At 41.9% G+C, this 24,349-nt stretch overlaps 1 protein-coding gene across 1 annotated transcript in view; it reads right to left on the bottom strand.

Moving 5' to 3' along the window:
• Positions 1-2,055: 2,055 nt before the first annotated feature.
• Cd109 (CD109 molecule) overlaps positions 2,056-24,349 on the bottom strand; it is a 111,683-nt gene continuing 89,389 nt past the window's right edge. The window contains exons 24-33 of the mRNA XM_057767218.1: positions 20,349-20,430; positions 17,736-17,964; positions 16,700-16,865; positions 14,733-14,920; positions 14,197-14,352; positions 13,183-13,248; positions 8,968-9,110; positions 6,299-6,446; positions 4,078-4,180; positions 2,056-2,516 (exon numbers count right to left, since the gene is read on the bottom strand). Of these exons, the coding sequence (XP_057623201.1) occupies positions 2,350-2,516; positions 4,078-4,180; positions 6,299-6,446; positions 8,968-9,110; positions 13,183-13,248; positions 14,197-14,352; positions 14,733-14,920; positions 16,700-16,865; positions 17,736-17,964; positions 20,349-20,430 (1,448 nt within the window). The 3' untranslated portion in view covers positions 2,056-2,349. The remainder of the gene's footprint in view (positions 2,517-4,077; positions 4,181-6,298; positions 6,447-8,967; positions 9,111-13,182; positions 13,249-14,196; positions 14,353-14,732; positions 14,921-16,699; positions 16,866-17,735; positions 17,965-20,348; positions 20,431-24,349) is intronic.

Below are 24,349 nucleotides of genomic sequence, written 5' to 3'. Positions count from 1 at the left end.
TGCCCGCCTCCATCCACAGTGTTCCCAGCCCATGAACAGTCCCCACGGGTCCCCGTCTCCTGTCCCACAGACAGGAGGGACTGTGCCTACCTGGTGTCACAGCTAACCCCACTGCAGTTTGATATCAATGAGCAGTCACTCTTGACTGCTTCTGGGCAGAAGATTTCACATGTTTCCTGTAGTCAGAATTTTCTTTGGGCCGCCAGCTCACAAGTACCAACATGGAGACTTATTATTTAGGAAGCTTGGCCTTAGCTTAGACTTTTTCCCAACTAGCTCTTATAACTTAAATTAACCAGTTTATATTGATACATGTTCTGCCACATGGTTCAGTTACCTCTCCTCTGTACCATATGTCCTTTACTGTCTCGCTGGTGTCTCTCCCATGCCTAGATTCATCCCGAGTTCCTCTCTTTGCCAGGAAATCCTGCCTCTTCTCTCCTGCCTAGCTATTGGTTATTCAGCTCTTTATTAAACCAATCCCGATGACACATCTTCACACAATGTAAGCAAATATTCCACAAGAGTCTCCCCTCAGCTTCTTTATTTTTCCGTCAGCTCTTTCTGTCATACAAAGAGTCAATTCTTTTTACCCTGACCCTTCTTTTCCTGGCCACACAGAGGCAGCTTCTAATCTACCATCAATAGAAAGCTCTACTAACTGAAAATACTATAAAGCAAGCTCCTTGGGGTCCATGTGATTATTTTTACAGATCCACCTGAGAGGAAAGTCAGAGTTAAGGACTAAAACTAAACCACTTCTTACATTAATTTTTTAATCTTGCCGGGCGATGGTGGCGCACGCCTTTAATCCCAGCACTTAGGAGGCAGAGGCAGGCGGATCTCTGTGAGTTCGAGACCAGCCTGGTCTACAGAGCTAGTTCCAGGACAGGCTCCAAAGCCACAGAGAAACCCTGTCTTGAAAAAAAAAATTTTTAATCTTTAGTTGTTTTAACATAACTAACCTATTTTAGTAGACTCAGATGGGAAAGTTGGAAGGAAAAGGAGGGAAGAGGTGAGGAAAGAATTGTTCTTTAAGCACTCACACAGATAAATGAATTTCATTTCTTATATAAGTATAAACTCAAAATTCAGGAATCTTCTCTGTTGTGGGATAATCCTTTTGTGCACTGTGAAGATGTGTCTCTGTCTAAGGTACCTTATGACTGGTTTAATAAAGAGCTAAGAGGCCAATAGCTAGGCAGGAGAGAATAGGAAGGGCTTCCGGGGGCAAAGGGGGAAGGGCAGGATTAAGCCAACAAGACACAGATTCAGACAGACAGTGTGGAAAGAGGGAACAAGTCACATGGCAGAATATAGACTAATTAATATAAGTTAATTTAAGTTGTCAGAGATACTGGGGAACAAGCCTAAGCTAAGGCCAAGCATTCATGATTAATAAGAAGTCTCCATGTCATTATCTGGGAAGCAGCAGCGCAAAGAAAGCCCAGCTATACTTTTTAATGGTTCACAGCATCATTGGACACCTGACAGCCCAGAGCACATACCTTGTGGCTGGAACAGACTAAACAGAAGCCAGGACTAGCACTACAGTTCTTCGGGGCAGCAATAATGCCCAGGCTCTCTGAGACCTTTAACCTCAGCTGCTATCCCAGGGAGATGGGTTGCCTGTGATACGGGCAGTACTTCTTGTCTCCTTGGTCCGTAGTGTCTCCTGGACTGAGCTCTTCCAGTCCAAGTCACCCAGGCACACGTTACAGGGCTCTTCATCTCTCACCCCTGAAGCAGAGCCAGGGCGAGGCTGCCAACATGACAGAAGAGAGCACCGCAGCACCCCTAAAGGTGGTATTCAGTGTCTTGTCACCTCTGAACAGCACAACACAGGAAAAGACAGTGTCTTTCTATAAAGAAGTTGGGATGGACCCAAGGTAGCATCAGGCCAGATATGGGAAGGAATAGAGAGGAAGCATCTTCTGCTGCTCCTTTAACACCAAACCAAATACTGAAGGATGAGACGCCTGAGAGCCTCTCTCTCTCTCACACACACACACACCTTTGACAAAACAGGAACGAATAATGGAAAATAACGTTTTTATTCTGGGGGACATAAATGCATCTTTAAAAAGTCCTTCTGAGGAGGGGAAATAAAGAGTCGCGAGTGCCATCATTCTAATCATCTTCCACACAAAGATCAGGTGGGGAGGGTTACACGCCTACACAAGCTAGAGATTTACACACTTACACAAATTCCCCCAGAACCCCCCAGAAAGGGAAACAATTGATTTTCAAAATCATCAGAGGCAATCATCAGCTGTAGAGTGGAAACAGTCACACTTGGGTTTCTGGAAAGGCTAGTCTTAGATGAAGTCCTTTGAAAATAAATCATAATCAATGTTCCACCAAGTACAGAAGGATGAAACAAAAAGTGAAAAGAACTGAAGAGTGTTGAAGGGAGCCCATGGCTCCATTCTCACAGCGATGGCAGCTGGTGTCTCCACAGAGGTCACAATAGGACAGCTTCACCTTGGAGTTGTAGCTTCTCACTGCCTGTCTCCCTGTTTAAAGAGGCAGACACCCGGGTTACATGTCTCCTTTGTCGGGAAACGGTGGTTTTGCTAAGCATAAATCATGAGAGGACCATGCTTCACAACGTTCACTTTTCTTTCTCAGAAACAAATGAGATGCTCAGGAGGCACAGATGGTAAATAAATGCCGAGAAACGACGTGTTCAGCCCGTTCTATCTACAATCAGTTGGCCTGCATTAGAAGGCAGCAAATTGGCTGCAGCTCTCCGCTGCAAACACGACCTTAACTGGAAGGGAAAGACTTTAGATTTTGAGTCATTTAATCTTCTCGAGAGTTTATTTGGGGACGATATTTTCTATGCCAGTAGACCTCCTGAGAAGTGTCTGACCTAGGCTTTACTAAGCGAATCGAAGGATGATGGGAATTTATGTGTACCTGTTGTTAGACAGGGCATACTATCAAACTCTGTTTGCTCCAGGTACAATTCATAGCACAAATGGATAGTGTTTAGCTGCATAAACAACCAATCACAAAATAATAAACTCACCAAAACAAAAACAGCTACGCTTCAGTGTTTTAAAACAGAGCGCATACCAACTAATAACAACTCAATTGGGGATACAAGTTATAGTAGAGATAATACTTTAAAAACTATGTAAGGTACAAATCACCCTATAAAAATCTCAGTGCAAACAAAACATTTCATTTTATAATTTTAATTAAATTCTATTTTTAATTTTTCATATTTTTGAAGATTTCTCCAACATCACAAATGTATCTCCAGCTACTTAAAAAATAGTAGGTTTAATTTTTTTTTATCTTTTCCCCAATCTCACCAAAAAAAAAATGATAGCATGGGACTGTCATTATATCCCCACAATGCAGCCTATCACTTCACCTCAGGAAAAAGGTCCTATGCCTATGTTCTTAAATATCTCACAAGACCCTGGGTGTATCCTCATCATCTACAGATGCTGGAATATCCCATAACACCCTGGGTGTATCGTCATGACAGAGGCTGGGATATCCCATAAGACCCTGGGTGTATCTGCATCATGGACAGAGGCTGGAAGCAAGGGACAAGAGGGGCTGGCTTTTGTCCTAGGAAACAGAACTACCTGGAACCATCCTTTGTCTTGAATGCTCTAACAAGCATTACCAAAACTGCAAGCTGGTTCACCTTATCTCAATGGAATTCTCTCAGCCCGTCTCATGCACTCCAACGTCTCTGAAGACCATGGGTGCTCATTCAGAAAGAAGCTCATTCAGAAAGGGCTGCACACTCACACAGCTTCACTCTGAGGGTCATTTTTCATAAAGAATTTGGGAGTCCGCCAGGACGGCTGACTGCTTTCATGTTTTATGTCATTCCTAGTTTATAAAATGTTACCAGTCATATCAAAGAAGTTCAAATTATCATTCCAAGAACTCAGTTTTTTTTTTGATACCAAAAATAATGCATCTCCTCCATCCACACTTTTCCCTCCCAACCAACTGTCCTACAAAACCAAAGCAGTGAGATGGTCACTCTCAATGAGCAGAGTGCCTGGCTTGATTTCTAAAGTCTTAGGAACCCCAGACTCCACTTACTTGGTTCATAGTAATCTACTATAGATACTGAAGCATCTTGAGTATTTGAAACTTTGAAGTTTCTCTCAGCAGGAATATCAACACAAAACTGGGTTTCATTTACCTTGAAAAAATACAAAAGATTAGAAGGGGCGGTCACACTATGGCTCATGGGAAAAGTCAGAGACTTTTTCTTTCATTTTAGGCTTTCTGCCTGTCAGGTACTATAGCTAAACTAATCTTATTTAAATCCAAAACAATCCTTAGAAGATAGGAATGCCTCTTAGTCTTATTTAGTCCCTAAAGGGATTGTCGAGATTTAGAATTATTTAGTAAACATCCAGCCTGTTCCCGGGGCAACCCAAATCCCTCTCAGACAGTGCATCTCAATTCTAACTGCTGCTAATGACTGGAAGAGGCCTAGCTCTGCAGACAGTGGTCCGCCTATAGGAGCATTACAGATAGACCTCAGGTGAAGGGGCGCATACCACAATTAATAAGGGCCTGATATTTATATGTATAAATGACCATGATTTACTTCTGGTGAAATATAAACTGGTCCAGCTATCATGGAAAATCAGTGTGGATGTTTCTGTATGCATGTACAAAACACGTATATACATACACATATACATTATATATATATACATACACACACATGACCCCATGACAAAGATATACCACTCTTGCGTATGTACTGAAGGAACTCTAAGTAGACAATATAGAGATACCTGCCTATCTGTGTTTCTTCCTGCACTTTTCATAACAGTCAGGAAATGGGACAAGCCTAGATGGTCATCAACAAGTGAACAAATAAAGAAAATGTGTATTATATATATACAATGGAAGGCCAATTTAACCATCAAGAAAATTAAAATAAAGACATTTGCAGGAAAAGAGATGGAATTGGGAACTATTGTATTAAGCAAAGCCAGGCCCAGAGTGATCAATGTGTCTTCTCTCATCTGCAGACCCTAATGTTTCTGCACGAGAGGAGGAGGTGTGAGACATTAAACTAGAAAGGGGGCCACCAGGGAACAGAGGAGAAAGAGCCCAATGTGAGGAAAGGGTAATGGAATTTATGTGAACTGAAAGCAGAAACTGGGTATTGGGAGAGGTAAAAGGCACTAGTTAGAGTGAGCAGAGTAGAGGAAAAAAAATTTACAAAACCGTAGACATATGTAGGTGCCGTAATGAAGCTCATTGCTTTGTTTGTCCATTTATGAAAATAATTTTTAAAAATGATTTTTAAAAGCTGCTTATTGGGGGAGGGGAGATGGCGCAGTCAGTAAAGTGTCCATTGTGTAAGCACAATTCACATCCTGAATTCACACCCAAAAAGCCAAGCACGACAGCATGAGCCTGGAATCCAGCACTCAGGAGGTGAAGATAGGCAAATCCCTGGAGCTTGTTGGCTGGCCAGCCTACGTGAATCAGAAGCCCCAAGGTCAACGAGAGATCCTGACTCAAAACAATGAGGTAAAGAGTAATTGGGAAGACAGCCAACATCAATCAACTTCTGGTCCTCACATACACATATACACCAAACATACAAATGAAAAAAATTATCTTCCAAATGATTGTATAATATTATACATATATGTGTGTGTATGCATAATATATGTGCATGATAGTTCAATAAACAATTACTAAGCTTTTTAAAAAGACCTTCCTTGGCTCATCATTAATAGTAACTTTCATTAATTTCATAGTGAATTTTTTTTTTAAGTTTGTAAGTGTATATGGTGTGTGTATGTCTGTGTGGTGTGCGTGCATTTGTGTAGAGCAGATACATTCGCCTATCCATATGGAAGCCATAAGGATAAGGAAATGGGCATCAAGCACCCTACTCTACCAATCTCCAATTTATTCTTATGACCCAGAGTCTCTCACTGAACCTGGAGCTAGAACGGCAGCCAGTAAGCCCCAGCGATACTCCTGTTTCTGCCCTCCAAAGTGCTGGGGTTGCAAGCTTGTGTGGTCACACCCAGCTTTTTACATGGATCCTGAGGATTGGGACTCAGGTCATCACATGTGTACAGACAGTGCTCTTACCCACTGAGCCATCTCCCCCACCCCAGTGATGACTTTTTTTTTAATGGAAGAAAACATATAGTTAACACACCAAAATCATTCAAAGACAAAAAGCTTACAGAAAGCATACTGAACGGGAGGCAGGCTTCTAAACACAACACATAGGACCTTTACCAAAACTAGCCTGATGAAACATCTTACCACTTACAGAATCTAAATAAAGGTTGAGTTTTCCGTGATCATATTCTACTTTCTTCACCATCTCACTCAGAGGAATTGCATCTGAAGGGACAGTGAAGCCACTGAGCAGGTTAACCTCCAGAAGGGCCATGCCACTCCTCTTCGAGCCCAAAAATCTACACCAAAGAGAAGAAGAAGAAAGAAAGACAAGTGTTCTTTGTGCAAAAGTTAAAACTACCAAATATTATTCTAAATACTGTTCTAGCACAAGTAAAATTCACCATAGGAAATTTTTAAACAACGCGTTCTGTTCTTACAGCTGTGGCAGTCTTCCAGCTCTCAGTGACAAGTGGAAGGACAGCTTACTTGGTCCCTTAAATAGGACAGAGTGCCTGCAGCGAAGCAGGTGTGTGCTTGCGGGTTGGAGCGGGTACAATGCACAGCCATCCAATAGATTGTTTTATACTGGCCCTAAACTAAATATTTCTCAGAACACTGACATTCTCTCGGAAGTTGACAGCACCTAATTTTCCAGCTTAAATCAACAAATGGAAAAAAAGGGTATCCCTTGGCCACTCGGGGCAAACCCCAGTCTGAGACACAGAGGATTCTCAACCACTATTTTCTGAATGAATGAATTAATCAACCAATCAATCAATCAGAGAGAAAAGTGGGCATATTACTGGCTGGAAAGAACTACTCTAGTAAGACCTAAATGAGATATATGTAAAGATTTTGTTCAATGTCTGGCATACAGGTTTGTGATACATATAAATTCCTCCTATTGATAGTAAATAGTAATTGCGTGATGTTTTTATTATTTAATAGAGACCTAGTTAAGAAAGAACACAGGAAGTCCTATTTCCTTCCCCGCTGAGAAGGAAGGTGCTATAGAAATGGTACTAGCGCCAGCTGCTGGTCAAAATGCACTAGGGGAGGAATGGGGCGAACACATGGAGATGACCCTCAAGAAGCATCAGGGGTTTCCAGCCAAACAACGCACGGAGTTCAACCACAGTGCCTTGGGATATTTGAAAAGAGCAGACACCAGGTCCTCACAGCCAGGGCCTTCTAACAGTTAGTCTCTCACTGAATACCAACCAATGCTGCGGTGAGAAGACAGACCGATAGAACTGAAATTGTAAATTATCTTGATTTAACAACTTTTTCATGATTGTTCTCAAAATCATGTGCACAAGATAACCGAGAAACTGGGGAGGACAACTTTGCATCTCTACTGTAAAGCCAGCATGTCTGGGGAAAGGAGATCCTCGGGTGCTTTGGATGCAGGCCAATTTTAGAACCACTCTGGGCACTTAAGTTACCAGGACACAATTACCCCAAGACCAGAATCTTCTTGACTGAAGTGCTGTCACTACCTAAAACAACTATTCCTGTTGCTAGATTTGCATCCTGTTATAAATTTTGGGCCAAAAGTATAAAAGTTAAAGATAAATCTGAACCCTAAATGAAACTATTTCAACAACAAAAAATAACATTTGTAGCATTAAATATGATTGAATATTTTACAGTTTTCCTAAACTAGGCTTGAGTTTTATTAGCTTTTACTTGTATCTCCACTCATCCCGGGATTTTTACTAGATTTATAGCAAGAGGTGTATACCCCCTCACTTGGAGTGGACCTCAAATATAATCATAAGGTGGCTAGTTATCCCCCAAATCCTTGGTCCATTATTGTGCCAATGGGCAAATCTTGCCTGTTGGGTTAGAATTGTAACACACATGATCTACAGCAGGATGAAGCCACTCGGGAGTTTTCTCTCCCTACAGCCTACACAGCACCTACATAGCACAACTTAGGAAACGTACTGAAAACTAGCCAGGAGGGAGAGAGCTTCCAGTTCATCCCACCTTGATCTATGTCCCGTGACCAGAATGTGTATTGCCTTCATCAATGGGGTCTTTACCATCTGGTTCTGATGCACCACCAAGAACAATGGCAAAGCCTGCCTACTTGGGGGTCCTCTGGACCTCTCCAGCCAACAGGGAAGTGTCCCACAGCTGGTGCTGAAGTTCTTATTTACAAGTTATGACAAGATGGCTCAGCTGGTAAAGATGTCTGCCACACAAGCTTGGTAGTTAAGAGTTCGAGTCATAGGTGGAAAAGCAGAACCACCTCTATACAGTTGTTCTCCAACTTCTTAAGAATCTCAGTACTTGTATCACGCATAGCACAGGATCATGAGTGAGCTCGTCTCAGCAGAAGGTTGCAGCCATCTTGCAGGAGGAAGCTGCTGTTGCTCATTTTTGCACACACTGCCAACACATACTTAAAACATAAGGAGACTTTGTCATCCCCCTGAGCCCCACCCCAGGGAAAGAAAGGCTTTACCACTTCCATGGGTTGAGACATCAGGCAGCTGACATGGCAGTGCCCATGTCAACAATGTGTTCACTCAGGGCTTTCTCGCATTCCCTCGATAAAATTAAGAATTAAAGAATTTAATGTTTTTCTACCCAAATTTATTACAAATACAAAGAAAACTTATGACTAATTTTAGCATGACTAAAAAGGGTTTAAACTTTCTTACTGTGCTTCTGGTGTGTAATCTGTGGGGTGGTGGGATGAATGATGAAGTCTCTTAAAAGTGATTCCTTAACTGATCTCATTTGATAACCATACAAATTAAGCCTGCAAATCTATTTTCTTGAAGGCACTGTTAAGCAGGTACCTACCTTGTACACACATTCAAATTCACGTGATTGACATCATCTTCTTCATCATTCACATCAATCTCTAAATCAAAAGCTTCTTTATTTTCAATAGATCTCCGACTTCTAAAAGAATCTGAACTATTCACATTATAAACAACATTAAACTGCAATAAATAAAAAAAATGGCATAAGTGAAGTCATGGATCTTGGAGGAAAACCAACAACTACCACTTTATTAAACCACAAAATGTCCTAACTACATTCTAAATATTTGTCCTTATAACCACAGATTTCCTTCCCCATCAAAAACACTATTTTTGAAAATTAACATATGGGATAAACTAGTAGTAAGGTGTTTGCTATAGTCTAAACAGTAGGTAATAATTCTTTCTGTAATGAAGTCAATTAGATGTATAGTCAAACTAAAAATAAACAGCTAAAAAAGCATCATTATCCAATGCTTTTATAAATGTTTGTCATTTTTATTGAGAAAACTATTAGACAATATACCAAAGTAAATGGCAGAATGCCAGAGATGATGCTTATGGATTATTTTCTCAAGGAATTGAAGACATTCTCTTGAGGATAAAAGGGAAAGCTACAGACAACTTTCTTAAAAGTATTTACTGATATATAATTAATTTCCTAATTTCTAAGTTTTGTTACCCAAATGGAATCTTGGAAACTCCCAGCAAGACAAATCAAACTCAAACACCACCTGTCCAACTGCCGAGGATTCTTTCTCATCATAAAACATTTTTTAAAGATGATAAAATAAGTGACAGCCTTCAGTCCACTGAGTCTTCTTCCGCACCTCTGCTGTGCCTGCCTCTGATGTGAAAGGTGCCGTGGGAACACTGGAGCAGTACAAGGACCAGTGTCTGTCTCAAAGCCACGCTAAATCTGAAGCCTGGCAATGCACTCACATTTTCCTAGCTTGCCTGAGCCTAAACAGAACAGAACTTTTAAATATTTAATGCACCCACTTATTCTGGAACCAATTTTATAAATTTTAATATTACTATGTTATACTGAATTTCCCTTTAATTCTACTTGAATTGTAGGCATAGAAACGCACACACCTCAGAAGCAAACATCTAGAACCCTTCTCAGGTTTATACATTTTAAATTATCTCTTGCTAAGCCTTCTCTCCTCAAACCTAAGAGCTCTAATCCTTTTTTTTTTTTTTTTTTTTTTTTTTTTTTTTGCCACAACAGAAATTTGCATCATCTTTCTGATTGAGGTACTCTGGACATTTTCCAACTCTTTTTTAAACTACAGCAATTAATGCTGAGTATAATATAACAAGGACGACTCCTGGAGCAGCTTTCTGACCTCTAACGGCTGTATGTTACCTGCAGTCTTTCCATGGCGTGCAACTGTCCCTTTAGGGACTAGTGTCATCCAGCAAGAGGACTAAGCTCGTCATTAATATCTATCTCTAAGTATAGGTGGCTGGCAGGAAAGCTCAGCTAGCCACTCGCAGAACTTCAAAAGAACTCATTCATCATTGCTTAGAGTTTTAGAACCCAACTAAGTGAACATCTACTACAAGCCTGAGCACTCTCTTTCCAGGGCACTGATAAAAACAGTAACAATGACTATCTCAGTTCTCATTTCTGCATGATTAATATTTTTATATTTTTCCCTCTTTCATGAGAAAAGGCTATCAGTCCCTCTCTCTCGTCTTCTGAACTTTGATACAGACACTGGCTAGCGAACATTCTGACCAGAAGGTCTGCATTTGTCACTACTCTTCAAACCTCAAGCAACAGTCATTTAATTCAATGATTTGTCTACAGGTCGTTGACCAAGAGCAGCTTCAAACAACGCTGTAATTCCAACAAATGTGATGATTAAAGAATACTAAGTTCCCAGGACTTCTGGATTGACTTTTTATGCTGAACGGCAGTTTTGGGACTAAGAGTTTCCTATGGTCTTCAATAAAGATTCACAAAAATTATCCTGTTTTTCTTTCCTTCTCACAGAAAAAATTCCATTTCACTTTAATTATTCTTCCTTGGTGTTTTTAAAAGATGCTTTCTGTGCCTTGAGTATCATCTTAGAGGGCCAGAGAGGTGCTTCAGCCAATTAACCTGCTTACTACACAAGCCTGAGCATCTTAGCTCTTCCTTCAGAACCCACAGTGCAGGGAGAAAGCGGACCTCCACATATGCACAACGGTACATGTGCACCGACACACACACACGCACACACGCCAAAAATAAATAAATTCCTTCCAAAAATCTTAGAAATTATTTGGCAGCTTCCAAATTATATGTGTTTGATAAAGTGTGTCTTTTCTATTGGACGGTATATGCAGCTGTGCTAGTTAGCTTTCTTCAGCTTGACACAAATGAAAACATCCAGAAAGAGGAAATTTCAGTGGAGAAATTACCTCCATTCGATTGACCTGTGGCCCTGTCTGAGGGACAGGCATATTTTGATTAATGTTTGATCAGAGAGGGCCGAGGAACCCTGGGCAAGCAGCCCTGTGCTGTATAAGAAAACAAGCCGAGCAAGCCAAAGGAGAAAGCCCATGAGCCAAACTCCTCCATGGTCTCGGCTTCAGTTCCTGCCGCCCCGGCCCTGCCCTGACTTTCCTCGGCGATGGTCTGTAACTGGAATGAGTAAGCAAATGAACCCCTATCTTCCCAGTCACTTTTGACCATTGTTTTTCACAGCAATAGAAAGCAAAGAAGATGCTGCCCTCTCAACAGAAGTAACCATACCAGTATTTTTTAAAAAGTGACTTTTTGAACTATTTTTAAAAAGAGAGAAAACTGGGAGAGACAATGGGCAGGATAAGTGTGCATAACTAAGCACATAAATATGATCAAAATAGTTTATACATATTTATGATAATGCCATACTAAAAACTAATATAATTAATATGAGTTTTTAAAAATACCTTATCTCTCTAATAGGCATTTTATTGCCTTATAAGTGGTTATTTGGTTTGTTTCCACCCAAGTCATAATCATTTTTGGCCTTATCGTTTATTCGCTTGAGTTTCCATTAGTATTATTTTAAAGACTCTATGCTATGTTTTTAGGGTAATCACTCCAGTCAGTACTTTCCATACTATCTCCTTTTTAATTCCAGCACTTATTATTACTTCAAAAGCAGGTTTGCTGACATTTTCATCCTATAGCATGACTCCAAACACAATAATGCTTGAATTTTTAAATTTGTTATTTTATGAGGTTTTACCATAAGGAAATACATTGTCTATCAACTTACAAACCATACTGACTTCATATTCTTAAATAAATATTAAGAATGTATAAGTAAAATACATATTTGTTATCAGGTAAACACAACAGAAATTCTATCAACTATCAACATTATAATTTTTAGATTAATTTTAAATTTGAATGATGTATGTGTGCACGTGTTTGCATGTGTGTGTATGCACATGTGTGTGTGTGCACATACACAGAGGTTAGAGGTGCAGGATCCTTCTAGAGTTGAAGGTATAGGCAGTTGAGAGCACCTTACACGGGTCCTTTGGAAAAGCAGTATTTGCCCTTAACCACTAAACCATCTCTATAGCCCATTAACATCATAATTTCTAAACTGTTTTTCAAATATGACAAAAATGTAGAAACCAGGCAAGGTGGCACAAGCCTGAAATCCCAGCACGTGGGAGACTGAGGCAGGAGGATCACAAGTTTGAGAGCAGTTTGGACTATAATTTGAGTATATTACTAACTGTGTCTGCATAGCAAGACTATGCCTCAAAAGGGGAAAAAGGTTTCCCAACTGTTCACATAAATTTTTGCACTGAAGGATTTCAACACTACCTTCAAAAGGCAAGTAATCTCCAAGGGATGTTTTTCAAGCAGAAAGTCAACACAAATAAGTATTGTCTACGCACTAGTTAGTAACATCTCCAGTACTTATTAAAGAAAAAAAAATGTATCTTGCCTAAGGTCACAGAAGCAAATTGTTAAGATTTTTATTATACTTTCACTTATTTATTGTGAATAAATCAAATGCATGGCATGGCATTTGTGTATAGGCCAAAGGACAAATTGAGGTAGTTTCCTCCTCCCACCACGTGGGTCCCAAGGATCAAAGTCAAGCTTGACAGCAAGCGCCTTTATTGAATGAGCCATCTTGCCAGCCCTCAACAAGAATTTCACACAAGCTATCTAAGTTAAAGTTTTAGCAAAGAATTGTTACTAAAAGTCACATTTAACTACAAAAAATAGGCAATCATATATACATACCTGGCAAATAGCAAATCCCAAACCATGAGCAGAAACATTAACTTCTGTGGGCTCCAGCGCAGCAAGCTAAAAAAGAAAGAGAGAGAGAGAGAGAGAGAGAGAGAGAGAGAGAGAGAGAGAGAGAGAGAGAGAGAGAGAGAGAGAGAGAGAGAGAGAGAGAGAGATGAAGTTTCCATAGACATCTCCTACCCAGGAGCATGCAAGTTTGGTGCTATGTCCCACGCTAGAAGCAGAGACAGTCCTGGAGAATGCTGGCTGCTCTGCCTGGTCCTAAATATCAAAGGCTCAACCAGTTGACCTGGGTGAAGTATACTCTCCAAGCTCTACAAGGTCTCTCACCTCAAACCTTTGGGAAGGTACATGGGTGCCCCTGACCAAAGTGCCCTCCTGTTGGGGTTGAAGCAGGTCTCCCCTGACCTCCCTTCATCGGGGCTGACCATGAACACGATGATACGTACTCCCTGCGTCCAGCTTTAGCCTTTTGTTCTGGTCGTTGCTCCTCTCCTTCACTTAGCTCTTAGCATAATCTTTATTGCATTTTGAAGCAAGAATTTGAGTCAGGTGTGGTAGCACATGCCTGTAATCCCAGCACCCAGGAGGCAGAAGAATTCTGAGACCAGCTCTACTACTGTCAACACGGTCCCTCGGCCAGCTTTCTCATTGTCAAATGGGGGCACACATGGCCTGAAGAACAAATGCAGGAGCATGCCTACTCTAGGCTACCACAGTGACTATGCAAAGCTGGGACTCAGTGACTATCACTCCTTCCCAGTGTGATCGTGACCACATTATTTTTCTTTTCTGCCCATCGTTTTTCCCAAGTTCCCATCCCTTCCATCCTTCCTGAGTTCAAAAATTGGAACCTGGAACCAAAACAAGACAACCCATCTATCTCCATGTCTCCATGGGGCTCTGAAGACAATTCTTTGCTGAAGTCAGAAGACAAATATCAAAGTAGTATTCCAGAATAAAGAACCATCTACACAGGGTTTTAAATGGCCACCCCATCTACACCTCTGCCGTGTGAAGGAGAAAGCGGTTCTGTGTGTCAATCCGAAAGTGTACAGGTCTCGGGGCGCTGGGCCCTGTGACAGCCACTTGGATATCTGTATTTTCCGTGTGCATTAGGGCTGAAAACTCAGAGAGGGCCTTCAGGGCCACAACAGTATCCTGTTGAGAGAAGAAAAATGATTGTACATTTTGAGAAATATCCAGCAAGCTCTCTAAAGAAAACATTCGGCAGTATTTGGGAACCTCCAGCCTTGCGAGAAGACTGCTTTCTGGGGCCTCTGTGGCTCTCGTGCTGGAAGCACATGACCTGAGAGATTGACCTGAGCAATGGGCTCAAGCCGATCACCACAGATACAGAACAGCTGATACAGACGTGGCACTGGTGTATTCAATTAACACACCATGAGGCTCAAATGAGATAATCATTAAAATTACCATCGTAAACCTTTCATTTAACTTACTGAAATTATAATCATACGACTCTATGAAGAAACAGCTATGTTCTTCATTGATATTTTAAAAATACAATCGCCTCTCACCTGAGTGGATACAAAGCCTCCGAGGCTATTCCTCTGCCTGCTGAGCCACCTCATGACGGGGATGCCCTCAGAAACATGGTGCTGCAGGTAGGAGAGCAACGCATAGGCCGCAACTTCAATATCCAGGGAGCGCGGCTGCCAGGACTCCGAAAGTGCGGGTGCCGATGATAGCCAGAACTGTGTGTCTCCTGAGAGGAAAACAGGACAGAGTGGGCAGCTACCAAAAGCTTACGTCTTAGACCATTAAATATTTCTGTACTAGTCCAGTCTCTGACCAGCAAAAAAGCAGGTTTTATAGATACATATAATATATATGCAAGCATATGCATATACAAGCATACATAAACATGCATTATATCCAAAGGATGCTCAATCATAACGCAAGGACACTTGCTCGACTATGTTCATAGCAGCAATATTCATAATAGCCAGAACCTGGAAACAACCTAGATGCCCCTCAACCAAAGAATGGATTAAAAAAAAAAAAGTGGTACATTTACACAATGGAGTATTACTCAGGAGTGAAAAACAATGACATGAAATTTGCAGGCAAATGGATGGAACTAGAAAAAAAAAAAAACATCCTGAGTTAAGTAACCCAAACCCAGAAAGACAAGCATGGTATGGATATTAGATGTAAAGCAAAGGATCACCAGGCTACCATCCACAACCCCGGAGAAGCTCAATAACAAGAAGGGCCCTAAAAGGGATGCATGGATTTCCATGGGAAGGGGAAATATGTGAGATCTCCTGGGTAAACTGGGGGCGGGGGGTCGTGCAGAGGGGAGGGAATGGGGGTACAGGAACATGAGGAATCAGGTTGGTTGAACTGGAGGAGAGATGGAAAGGGAGAATAATGAGAATAAGTATTTTCATAGAGGGGGCCATGTAGGGCTTAGGGAGACACCTGGTGCTAGGAAAACTCCCAGGAATCCACAAAGATGTCCCCAGCTAAGACTCCTAGCAATAGTGGAGAGGGTACCTGAACTGGCCTTCTCCTCTAATCAAATTGGCGACTACCCTAACTGTCACCAGAGAGCCTTCATCCAGCAACTGATGGAAGCAGATGGAGCAGTCTACAGCCAAGCACTGGGCTGAGCTCCAGGAGTCCACCTAAGAGAGGGAGGAAGGTATGAACAAAGAGGGTCAAGATCATGCTGGGGGAACCCGCAGAGACAGCTGATCTGGGCTATTGGGAGCTCACAGACACTGGGCCGACAGCTAGGGAGCCTGCAAAGGACCTACCTAGGCCCTCCACATGGGGGTGACAGTTGTGTAGCGTGGTCTGTTTGTGGGACCCCAGGCAGTGGGATTAGGATCTATCCCTGGTGCATGAGCTGAATTTTTGAAACCTATTCCCCATGCTGGGATGCCTCACCCAGCCTTGACGCAGGGAGAGGAACCTGGTCCTGCCTCAACTTGATATGCCTTGCTTTGTTGACTCCCATGGGAGACCTGCCCCTTTGTGAATGGAGGAGGAGTGAATGGGTGGGAGGGGGTTTAGACAGGAGGTGGGGGAGGGAACAGGAAGAGAGAAGGGAGGGAAACTGTGGTTGGTATGCAAAATAAATGAAAAAAAATAATAAAAAGAAAAGGAAGATGCTTGGTTTCTCGCAACTAGCTTAACTCCAGTTCCAGGGAGTACACTGCCCTCTTCTGGATTCTGTGGGTACTGCAAGCACACAGTGTGCAGACATACATGCAGGCAAAACACCCATACAAAATTGGTAGACAGACAGACTGATTTAAAAAAAATGCCCAAGTCCAATGTCTAAAGTTCTATAAACAACTCCTGAAGAGGTGAGACACAATAAAACACACAGACCCCGTGCTGGTATTGCCCTGCTTTGTGTTTTTTTAATATCATTCTAGAGACAGGTGTTGCCAATGTCATCATTAGCACACACTTTTTTCACATTTACCCCACGAAGCCCGGCATTCTTCTCAACCTCTGTCCCAGACATTACCCTCCTTCTCGGCTTGCTGAGTCAGCAGGTGCAAAGCATCTTCCGCTTTAGGACTCCCCACTGAAGACAAGGCATAGGTTACAAGGGCTAAAGTGAAATTGTCGGAAATTCCTCTGTTCAATTCAGACTCCAGAAACTTGATAGAAGCTTGTACGTCGACACCAGGCTTGGAAGAATAATACACATATATTACTACTCCTCACATGTAAATAAGAAGTACATTGAAACATTCACTCAAATAATGATTCCAGGCCTGGTAAGCATACGACCTTGGTGTGGGCAATAGTAATCAACAATGTCCACTGACATGTAAGCACCTGCCATATAGTCTGAATAACAGTTCTGTTGGTTTGCAATAATTAAATAGACACTATTCTTTAAAGAGGATTTAAAAAAAACTTATGCAAACTTTTTATCCTGCTGAGTACGACAAGTCCAAATAGCAGAAGAAAATATAGCTTCAGAAATACGCTTCCCGTACTTATTACTAAGAATTGAATCGCTAAGCTCAGAGAAAAGTGTGCCTTCCACTGGCCTCATATTGAGCTAGAAAAGTAGTCAGAGCTTCATTATTACTCCATAAAAGCTTAAAGATCTAAACAAAGAAAAAAATCATTCAAAATTCCTGAGACCATAGCTCAGCAGGGTGCTTGCCTCCAAAAGCAACACCCTGGGCTCAATTCTTAGCACTGTAAAAGAAAACAGAAAATCCTTCCCCTCAGCTTGCTAGGACACAGTCCCAAATTCTAAAGTACAAGCTTTTTCCTTACAATAAAATATAAACATTACTGACTTCTATTGTCAAAAGCAAGCACAATGCATATATTTAAGAACCTTGTACATTCCCCTAAGCTACTCTAAAAGCTTTGGTTATTATTTTTCTCCAGATTTTGGAATGTGGCCCCAAGCGCAAAGCACAGGGCTATGCGAATGCCGATTTCAAATGCAATGTAAAATTACAAAGCACTTTCCATTCCAAGACACATATTTGACCCAGGAGCATCCGCGCTCCTGGGATTTGCAGAAGATTGCATACCTGGTATCTTCTGTAGCCCAGGAGAGAAGTCACAATATAGGCCGTAAGTGTCACAGGGCTTTTGTTGCCTCCTTGAAGTTCACTGTGGATCACTCTTCCTGGCTCCCAAAATTCACCACTGGATTTCTGATGCTCTTTGAGCCAATTATATGTTCTTTGTAACACATTCGGATCAATATCTATGTAGGAATCAGCTTCCGTGAAACATTTTAAAACAAATGCTGACAGCCTTGGAGAAAGGAGGGGAAAGCACAGAAAATACATTTAAGTCCTGACCTCTCACGCTGAGCACACAAAACAAAAACACCATCCCTCCAGAAAATTCACCAGAAGTAGCATCTCAAAGGAAAAACCGGAAGACTGAAAAGAGACAACCTGAACAACTTGTCATAGCAGGTGGACCTGGCTCTCATCTGAACACAGCTCAGAAATTTTAGATCAATTCACAAAATATCCCATTTGGAAATAAATTTAGGAATCACCTAATTGCTCCTTGGAAATAATTTTGTTCCCAGCATTTTACAGGTTGAGAATCCATCCTTTCATGATAGTTGAATTGCCCAACAATACACTTCTGACTGTGCTAGGCAAGCACCACAAAACCCCTCACGCATGTGTAGTCCAAAACTGTCGATGAAATTTGTGGAGTTCACAAGCAGACTTCACGCTTTAAGTGAGAGTCATGGGGGGGGGGCGGGTGTTTCAGTACCATAGAATGGTAGAATAAGGGTCAAATCGGCGTGACCAACGTGTGTATGGCCACCAATACCTAGCAATGGTGAGTGTGTGTGTGTGTGCACGCGCGCACACGCGCATACTGCCACCTGTGTGAGTAGGGAGGTGTGCCTGTGTGCACCTTCCTCATTCACTCTTACCTTTATTTTTTGAGACAGGGTATCTCACTGAACATGCATTTTACCAGGTGTGCCAAACTGGGTGGCCAAGGAGCCATCTCCACACACACCAATCCTAATCCCTTCCACCCCAAACCTGGGGTAACAGGCACATGTCACCCATCCTCGGCTTTTTACGCGGGTTCTAGAATCCAAACTCAGTTCATGCTTGTATGATAGGAACGGTACTAAGTACCATCTCCACCAACCTAGAAATGATGTCTAAAGAGAGGAAGAAAAGAAATTTTAAAAAAGAATAGCATAGAAGCAAGAAGTATGAACGGGAAAAGAAGATATATAGATATAGATATGCACACACACATACATGTGAGAGGAGATACGTATGAGGAGAAAAAAGGTAGAAAAGTTGGTAGGTAGGTTTTGTAAAAGTGGAAGGCAGAAAGGGAGATTATACAATAGAGACCCCTCATGTCAAAAATGCCTAGTATTTATTGTACTGGGTGAACTGTACGGAATCGTGACACAAAACACTATATGTGTAGGGAAGGGGACAAAGGTGAGATGGGCTCTCAGTCTGTAACCCCTGCTGGCCTCGGTCCTCACACCCACACATCCCAAGGGCTGGAATCACAAGCACGAGCCACTGTGCCCAGCAAGAAGAGCATAGTAATGTGCTAACAATGCCAAGTGGCACAGTAAAGAGACGTGTGTACAGACTGACACCCTGACTCCAGGACGAGGGAAAACCCAAAGAGATCTGTCTCGTCACAGCTTAGTGTGGTGGACATGCGCAATAGCATCCAGGTTTCTCCCACTGTAGGCAGATCGAGGAGACCTCCTCAGCCCTGAAGTCAGCCACCACGACGGAACAAGGAGTCAGGTCAACTGTCCCAAACCAACCACAAGCATTCCATGCAAGAGGAAACTTGAGCTACTCATTACTTAATCCCATCATCGTTTCTTTTTCAAGAAATATGATCTGTGCCGGGCGTGGTGGCGCACGCCTTTAATCCCAGCACTTGGGAGGCAGAGGCAGGCGGATCTCTGTGAGTTCGAGACCAGCCTGGTCTACAAGAGCTAGTTCCAGGACAGGCTCCAAAACCACAGAGAAACCCTGTCTCGAAAAACCAAAAAAAAAAAAAAAAAAAAAAAAAGAAATATGATCTTTTTGTTTGTTTGTTTTTGTTTTCGTTTTTTGTTTTTCTCTGTAGCTTTGGTGCCTATCCTGGAACTAGCTCTTGTAGACCAGGCTGGCCTCAAACTCACAGAAATCCGCCTGCCTCCGCCTCCCGAGTGCTGGGATTAAAGGCATGTGCCACCACTGCCTGGTTAAGAAATACGATCTTAAAAACAAAACCACAACAATTGTTTTAACAAAGCCTTGTACTAATAAATCAAATATGGCAAGGCCAACGTCACACAGCATTTTTTTTCCTTGTTATCTGTACCATTATCTTAAAGGATTTTTGTCTCTGCTTTTCCCTCAAAAAAAAGAAAAGAAAAGAAAGAAAGGAGTTATGGGTTGTTTTGTTTTGTTTTGTGAATAGAACACACTTGACTTGCAAATGCTTTAGAATTGTGTTGTTTTTGTTGTTGTTGTTGTTGTTGTTGTTGTTGTTGAAACCTCTTTTAAAGGCAGGTTCTGTAACAAGCAGGTGCAGCGTCCACACAGACAGGAATGTCCATGGCCACTGTGACCTAGTATACACATGTTCCATGATACTGATTTGTTTAATCAAAAAAAAAACAAGTCACTTACCAAGTACTCCCAGAAGGGTCACTATCCCCAAAAGCACTGAAGGAGCCGTCTTCCCTCTGATAAAGAAGTTCCCTTTGATAACCTGAAGACACAAAAATCCATGTATAATCAATCCACTTGCTATGGCTTCTTGTTGGGGACACCGGAGTAATATCAAATAAGGAGTAATATTAAATGAGGAGTAATATCAAACACCCTTCTAGCCACCCGAAAGCAAGCAAAGTCAAGGCCGAGCTTTATCCACTTCCAGTATTCCCCAAAAGGCTTCCTCTGCTTGAATATCTAAACTGTCTGCTCTCTACAGTGTCAGAATTAAAGCTTAGGGCCAAACAGAAAGGACAGGTGGTTTCTGTCCCTTAGGCTGGCGAGAGAGAGGGAAAATAATGATCGAAGGCAGAGTTTCTTAAATGACTTGGTGATGAACCCCTGAGGGAAATGATGAAACCAACTGTCTGCTTCCACGCCGATTCCACACTTCATATTTATACACACACATATGCACACACACACACACACACACGTGTGCATGCACACACACGCAGTGGTTGTAATGAAGTATTACTGTATAAGTAAATGAGGATTGCTGTGGAGACTACTCAGCCATAGAATGCTCACCAGGCCTGTCTCTCCCGTATCTACCTCTCCCTTGTCTGCCTCTCCCATGAAGACCCAAGCTTTTCTCCCTTGGTTGTCCAACTCAAATCCTGATCTGAGCATCTGGATTAAGGTATAAGACAGAACAGTATGCTTTACAGTGATATTTGAAGCTGAAAACAAAAGGAATATATACACATTTAAAGTTAAAGACACTTTTTCTTAACTTTAAGAAGAAAACTTCAGGTTATAATCTTCATGTTTATACCTGAAATACCACTGTTGTATAATTAAATAGCAAATCTTCATTTTGTGCTCACTAGGGATAAAGAACTGTGAGAAGACTCTTACAAGTACTAACTTGGGTGAGTCTAACACAGGTGACCACCCTCCAACACTCCCCTTCATTGTGAAAAATCAGCCTTATTCCCCACCAAGGACATCCAGTCCCGAGGAAAATAGGAGCTGCAGCATCTTCAGTGGCAGAATGGATTAATAAGCAGGTCAGAGACCTCCAGCTCTGTTCCCATGGAAACACAAAGGAAGAAGTGCCTGGGAGAAGAGCTGGTTTGACTCTCAACTCTTTGGGTCTCTGTTGAGACTCCCTTTGTCACATTCTAATCCAACCATGCACGCTTAGAGAACCCTTGGCTGCTTGTCCTCCAAAACAACTGCCTATATCAAGCCTAATTTCTACTCTATTAGCAGAAAAAGATACTGATGACATAGCTATGATGTTTATTGTTAATATAACAATCTGCATACCACTGTAGATACCAAAGTTGGAGATTTTTCATCATGGTAAATGAGCAAGTTAGAAGCTTGGTTTTCTCCAAAAGTTTACCAAGAATTAAGAGCAACACTTTCAAGTTCACATAGCTCTTTGGTTTGGAAAATAATAATATAATCAGAATTATTAGACATTTCTTAAAATTAAAATATACAAGTTGGGATAACAACCTATAAACTGTTCTTTACAATGGGCTGGATAAGATGCAAATTTTCCCGGGTCATGAGTTTTCTTTGGACTAATTATGGATGTAAAGTAGCTACAGCTTATCAGGCTAAAGATGAAAGTACTGTTTGCAGAAACAAATAAAAAAGAACACCCCAGGGCTGGCGTGTAGCTCAGCAGTATAGCACTTTCCCAGGCTGAGGGCTCAGTTCGAGAGGGAGGCAGAGAATGTTATAATAAAGGAAAACATGTGTTTTCAACTAGACTCTGTCTGAGTCTCACATGGGAAAACAAACAGCAAGAGTTTTTAATTTAAATATCTGAAGACAAGGATCCTTGAGCAGATTCAACAGATAGAGGCACTTGCTGCCAATCCTGAGGACGTGAGTTTGATTCCCAATACCCACATCTAGAAGATGAGAACCAATTCCCAAAAATCATTCTCTGAACTCTACACAGACACAGACACACACACACACACACACACACCTAGACACCCACATACACAAAATAAAAATAAATAAAATGGAATAAAAATTTTAAGTTTCTGAGGGAAATAAGCAGTTTAAGCCTTCAATTAACAAACAAGTTCGGAATTTCTAGTCCTTGTCAGAAACAGTTTTGTTTGACAGTTCTTTCTTTCCTTGACAGCAAAATGTATTGCACACAAAGATGCAGCTGTTGATTACAGGACCCCTGGGTCACCAGGACTTAAACAAGGCAATGTGCTGTTCCCAAGTGACATTTAAATGACCATAACTCACACAAAACTACATTAATGCCTTAAAAGATAAAAACATATTTACAAGACTTAAAAGCTAGTCTGTGAAGTGAGACGCTGATGTCACAATGAAGACTGATGTCAGGAAACATTTCCCCTTCTGGTTCAGACTGAATCTGCAGGGCAAGAAAGAAACACTGGTTCCACTGGTTCCTGGCTGGTAAGGACGGCCAAGGCTAGAGAGAATGGTTAGTGTCTGCAGGTAATCCCTGCAGTGAAGGACTGCAGAACTCTCCTAGTCCTGGCCTCCATACTAGAAAGATGAACTTAAAAGTCCAAGCAGTTGGTGGTGATTGTTCATCCACATTCAGCACTCACTGGGGTGCCCACGTGGTCATACCTTGAGGAAGGGGTGAGTTAGACACAGGACTCACCATTGGAGTATTAATACAGATGATGATCAGGGTAGTTTTAAACAATGTTAAGGGAAGACTGTAAACCAGAGCAATACAGATGATACAATCTTAAGGAGAAAGCTGAGAAAAGTACCCAAAATGATACAGTCTAGGGGCCTTGACAGAGATCTTTTCCTCTGCCAGCTAAAGAATTAAGAGGCAGGGAAAATCCGAAGCACAACAGCAGAGAAATCTCAGAATCAAAAGTTGAAGAAGGATTTTTCTTGGGGCCAGGAAACACACACATGCAGCAGGCACACTGACAAAAAGACCCTCTGCGAGGAGGGACTGGGAAGCTGGAAACTTTAGTCTCTTCCTGAGGGCTGCGGTTTTAAAACCTCCTCTCTCCTCATTTAGGGCTGATCATTTAAAGACAAATAGCATGACTGATTGGCCCAGAGGTGTGGCGTGGAAGGCTCTGCTAGTGGGAGACAAAAGCCTATACCGCCTTTGTTTTAAGCTACTAGACTTTTCTCTCAAGTCAGGAAGCTGAGGTAGAAGCCCGCCATCTTGGAAATCTAGCGCCTTTATTACCTAGCCTTGGCCCCTCTCCCTATCTGTCTGCTTAACAGGGAGTCTAATTCTTGGTCTCTCAATACCATGTAACTGCTTTTATTATTTCATCTTATAGGTGGGAAACTGAGACTCTGAGAGGCTGAGGAAGCAGACCCAAGATAGGACCCACGGCTAGTGTCTTAACCACTACATTCCTTTCCTCCCGTGACATCCATAAAAGTCAAAATGCTGTGCACTGGAGGACTAGCTAGAACTTGGGGACCTAAGCTTTCTCTCCCTTTGGTTGATATGTACTTCTAGCAGCAAGAAGCATCAGGGGAGAGTCCCAGAGGGGCTACTTGGAACCCTGTGTTTCCAGGTTGGCAATCAAACCCAGGACCTCATTAATGATAAGCAAAAAAAAAAAAAATTAAAAATAAAAAGAGCTACATCCCTAGCTGGCTTTGAAAAGCTGGTTTGACAACAACCCAACCAGAATTAAAGTGCAGGGCCAGTGTTGTCTTTGGAAAAGAGCAAGGACTGGGGCCTGAGCTGTCCTAACCCTGAGCAAAGTGTCACAGGGACAAACCAAGTGACCTCGAAGGGGTCAATAGTTCTTAAAGTGGTTCAAGCCCTTCAAATTAGAATTTAAAGAGCTGGAACAATGGTCTCACAGTTAAGAGCACTTGCTGCTCTTGCAGAGGAACCAAGTTTGACTCCCCATTTGATAGGTTACTACTATCTGTAATCCCAGGTCTAGGGGGATCTGACATCTCCTGGC

Source organism: Chionomys nivalis, chromosome 4, assembly GCF_950005125.1.
Source record: "Chionomys nivalis chromosome 4, mChiNiv1.1, whole genome shotgun sequence".
Lineage (NCBI taxonomy): Eukaryota > Metazoa > Chordata > Mammalia > Rodentia > Cricetidae > Chionomys > Chionomys nivalis.
The sequence above is the reverse complement of the archived record's forward strand: the minus strand, read 5'-3'. Positions and strand labels throughout refer to the sequence as shown.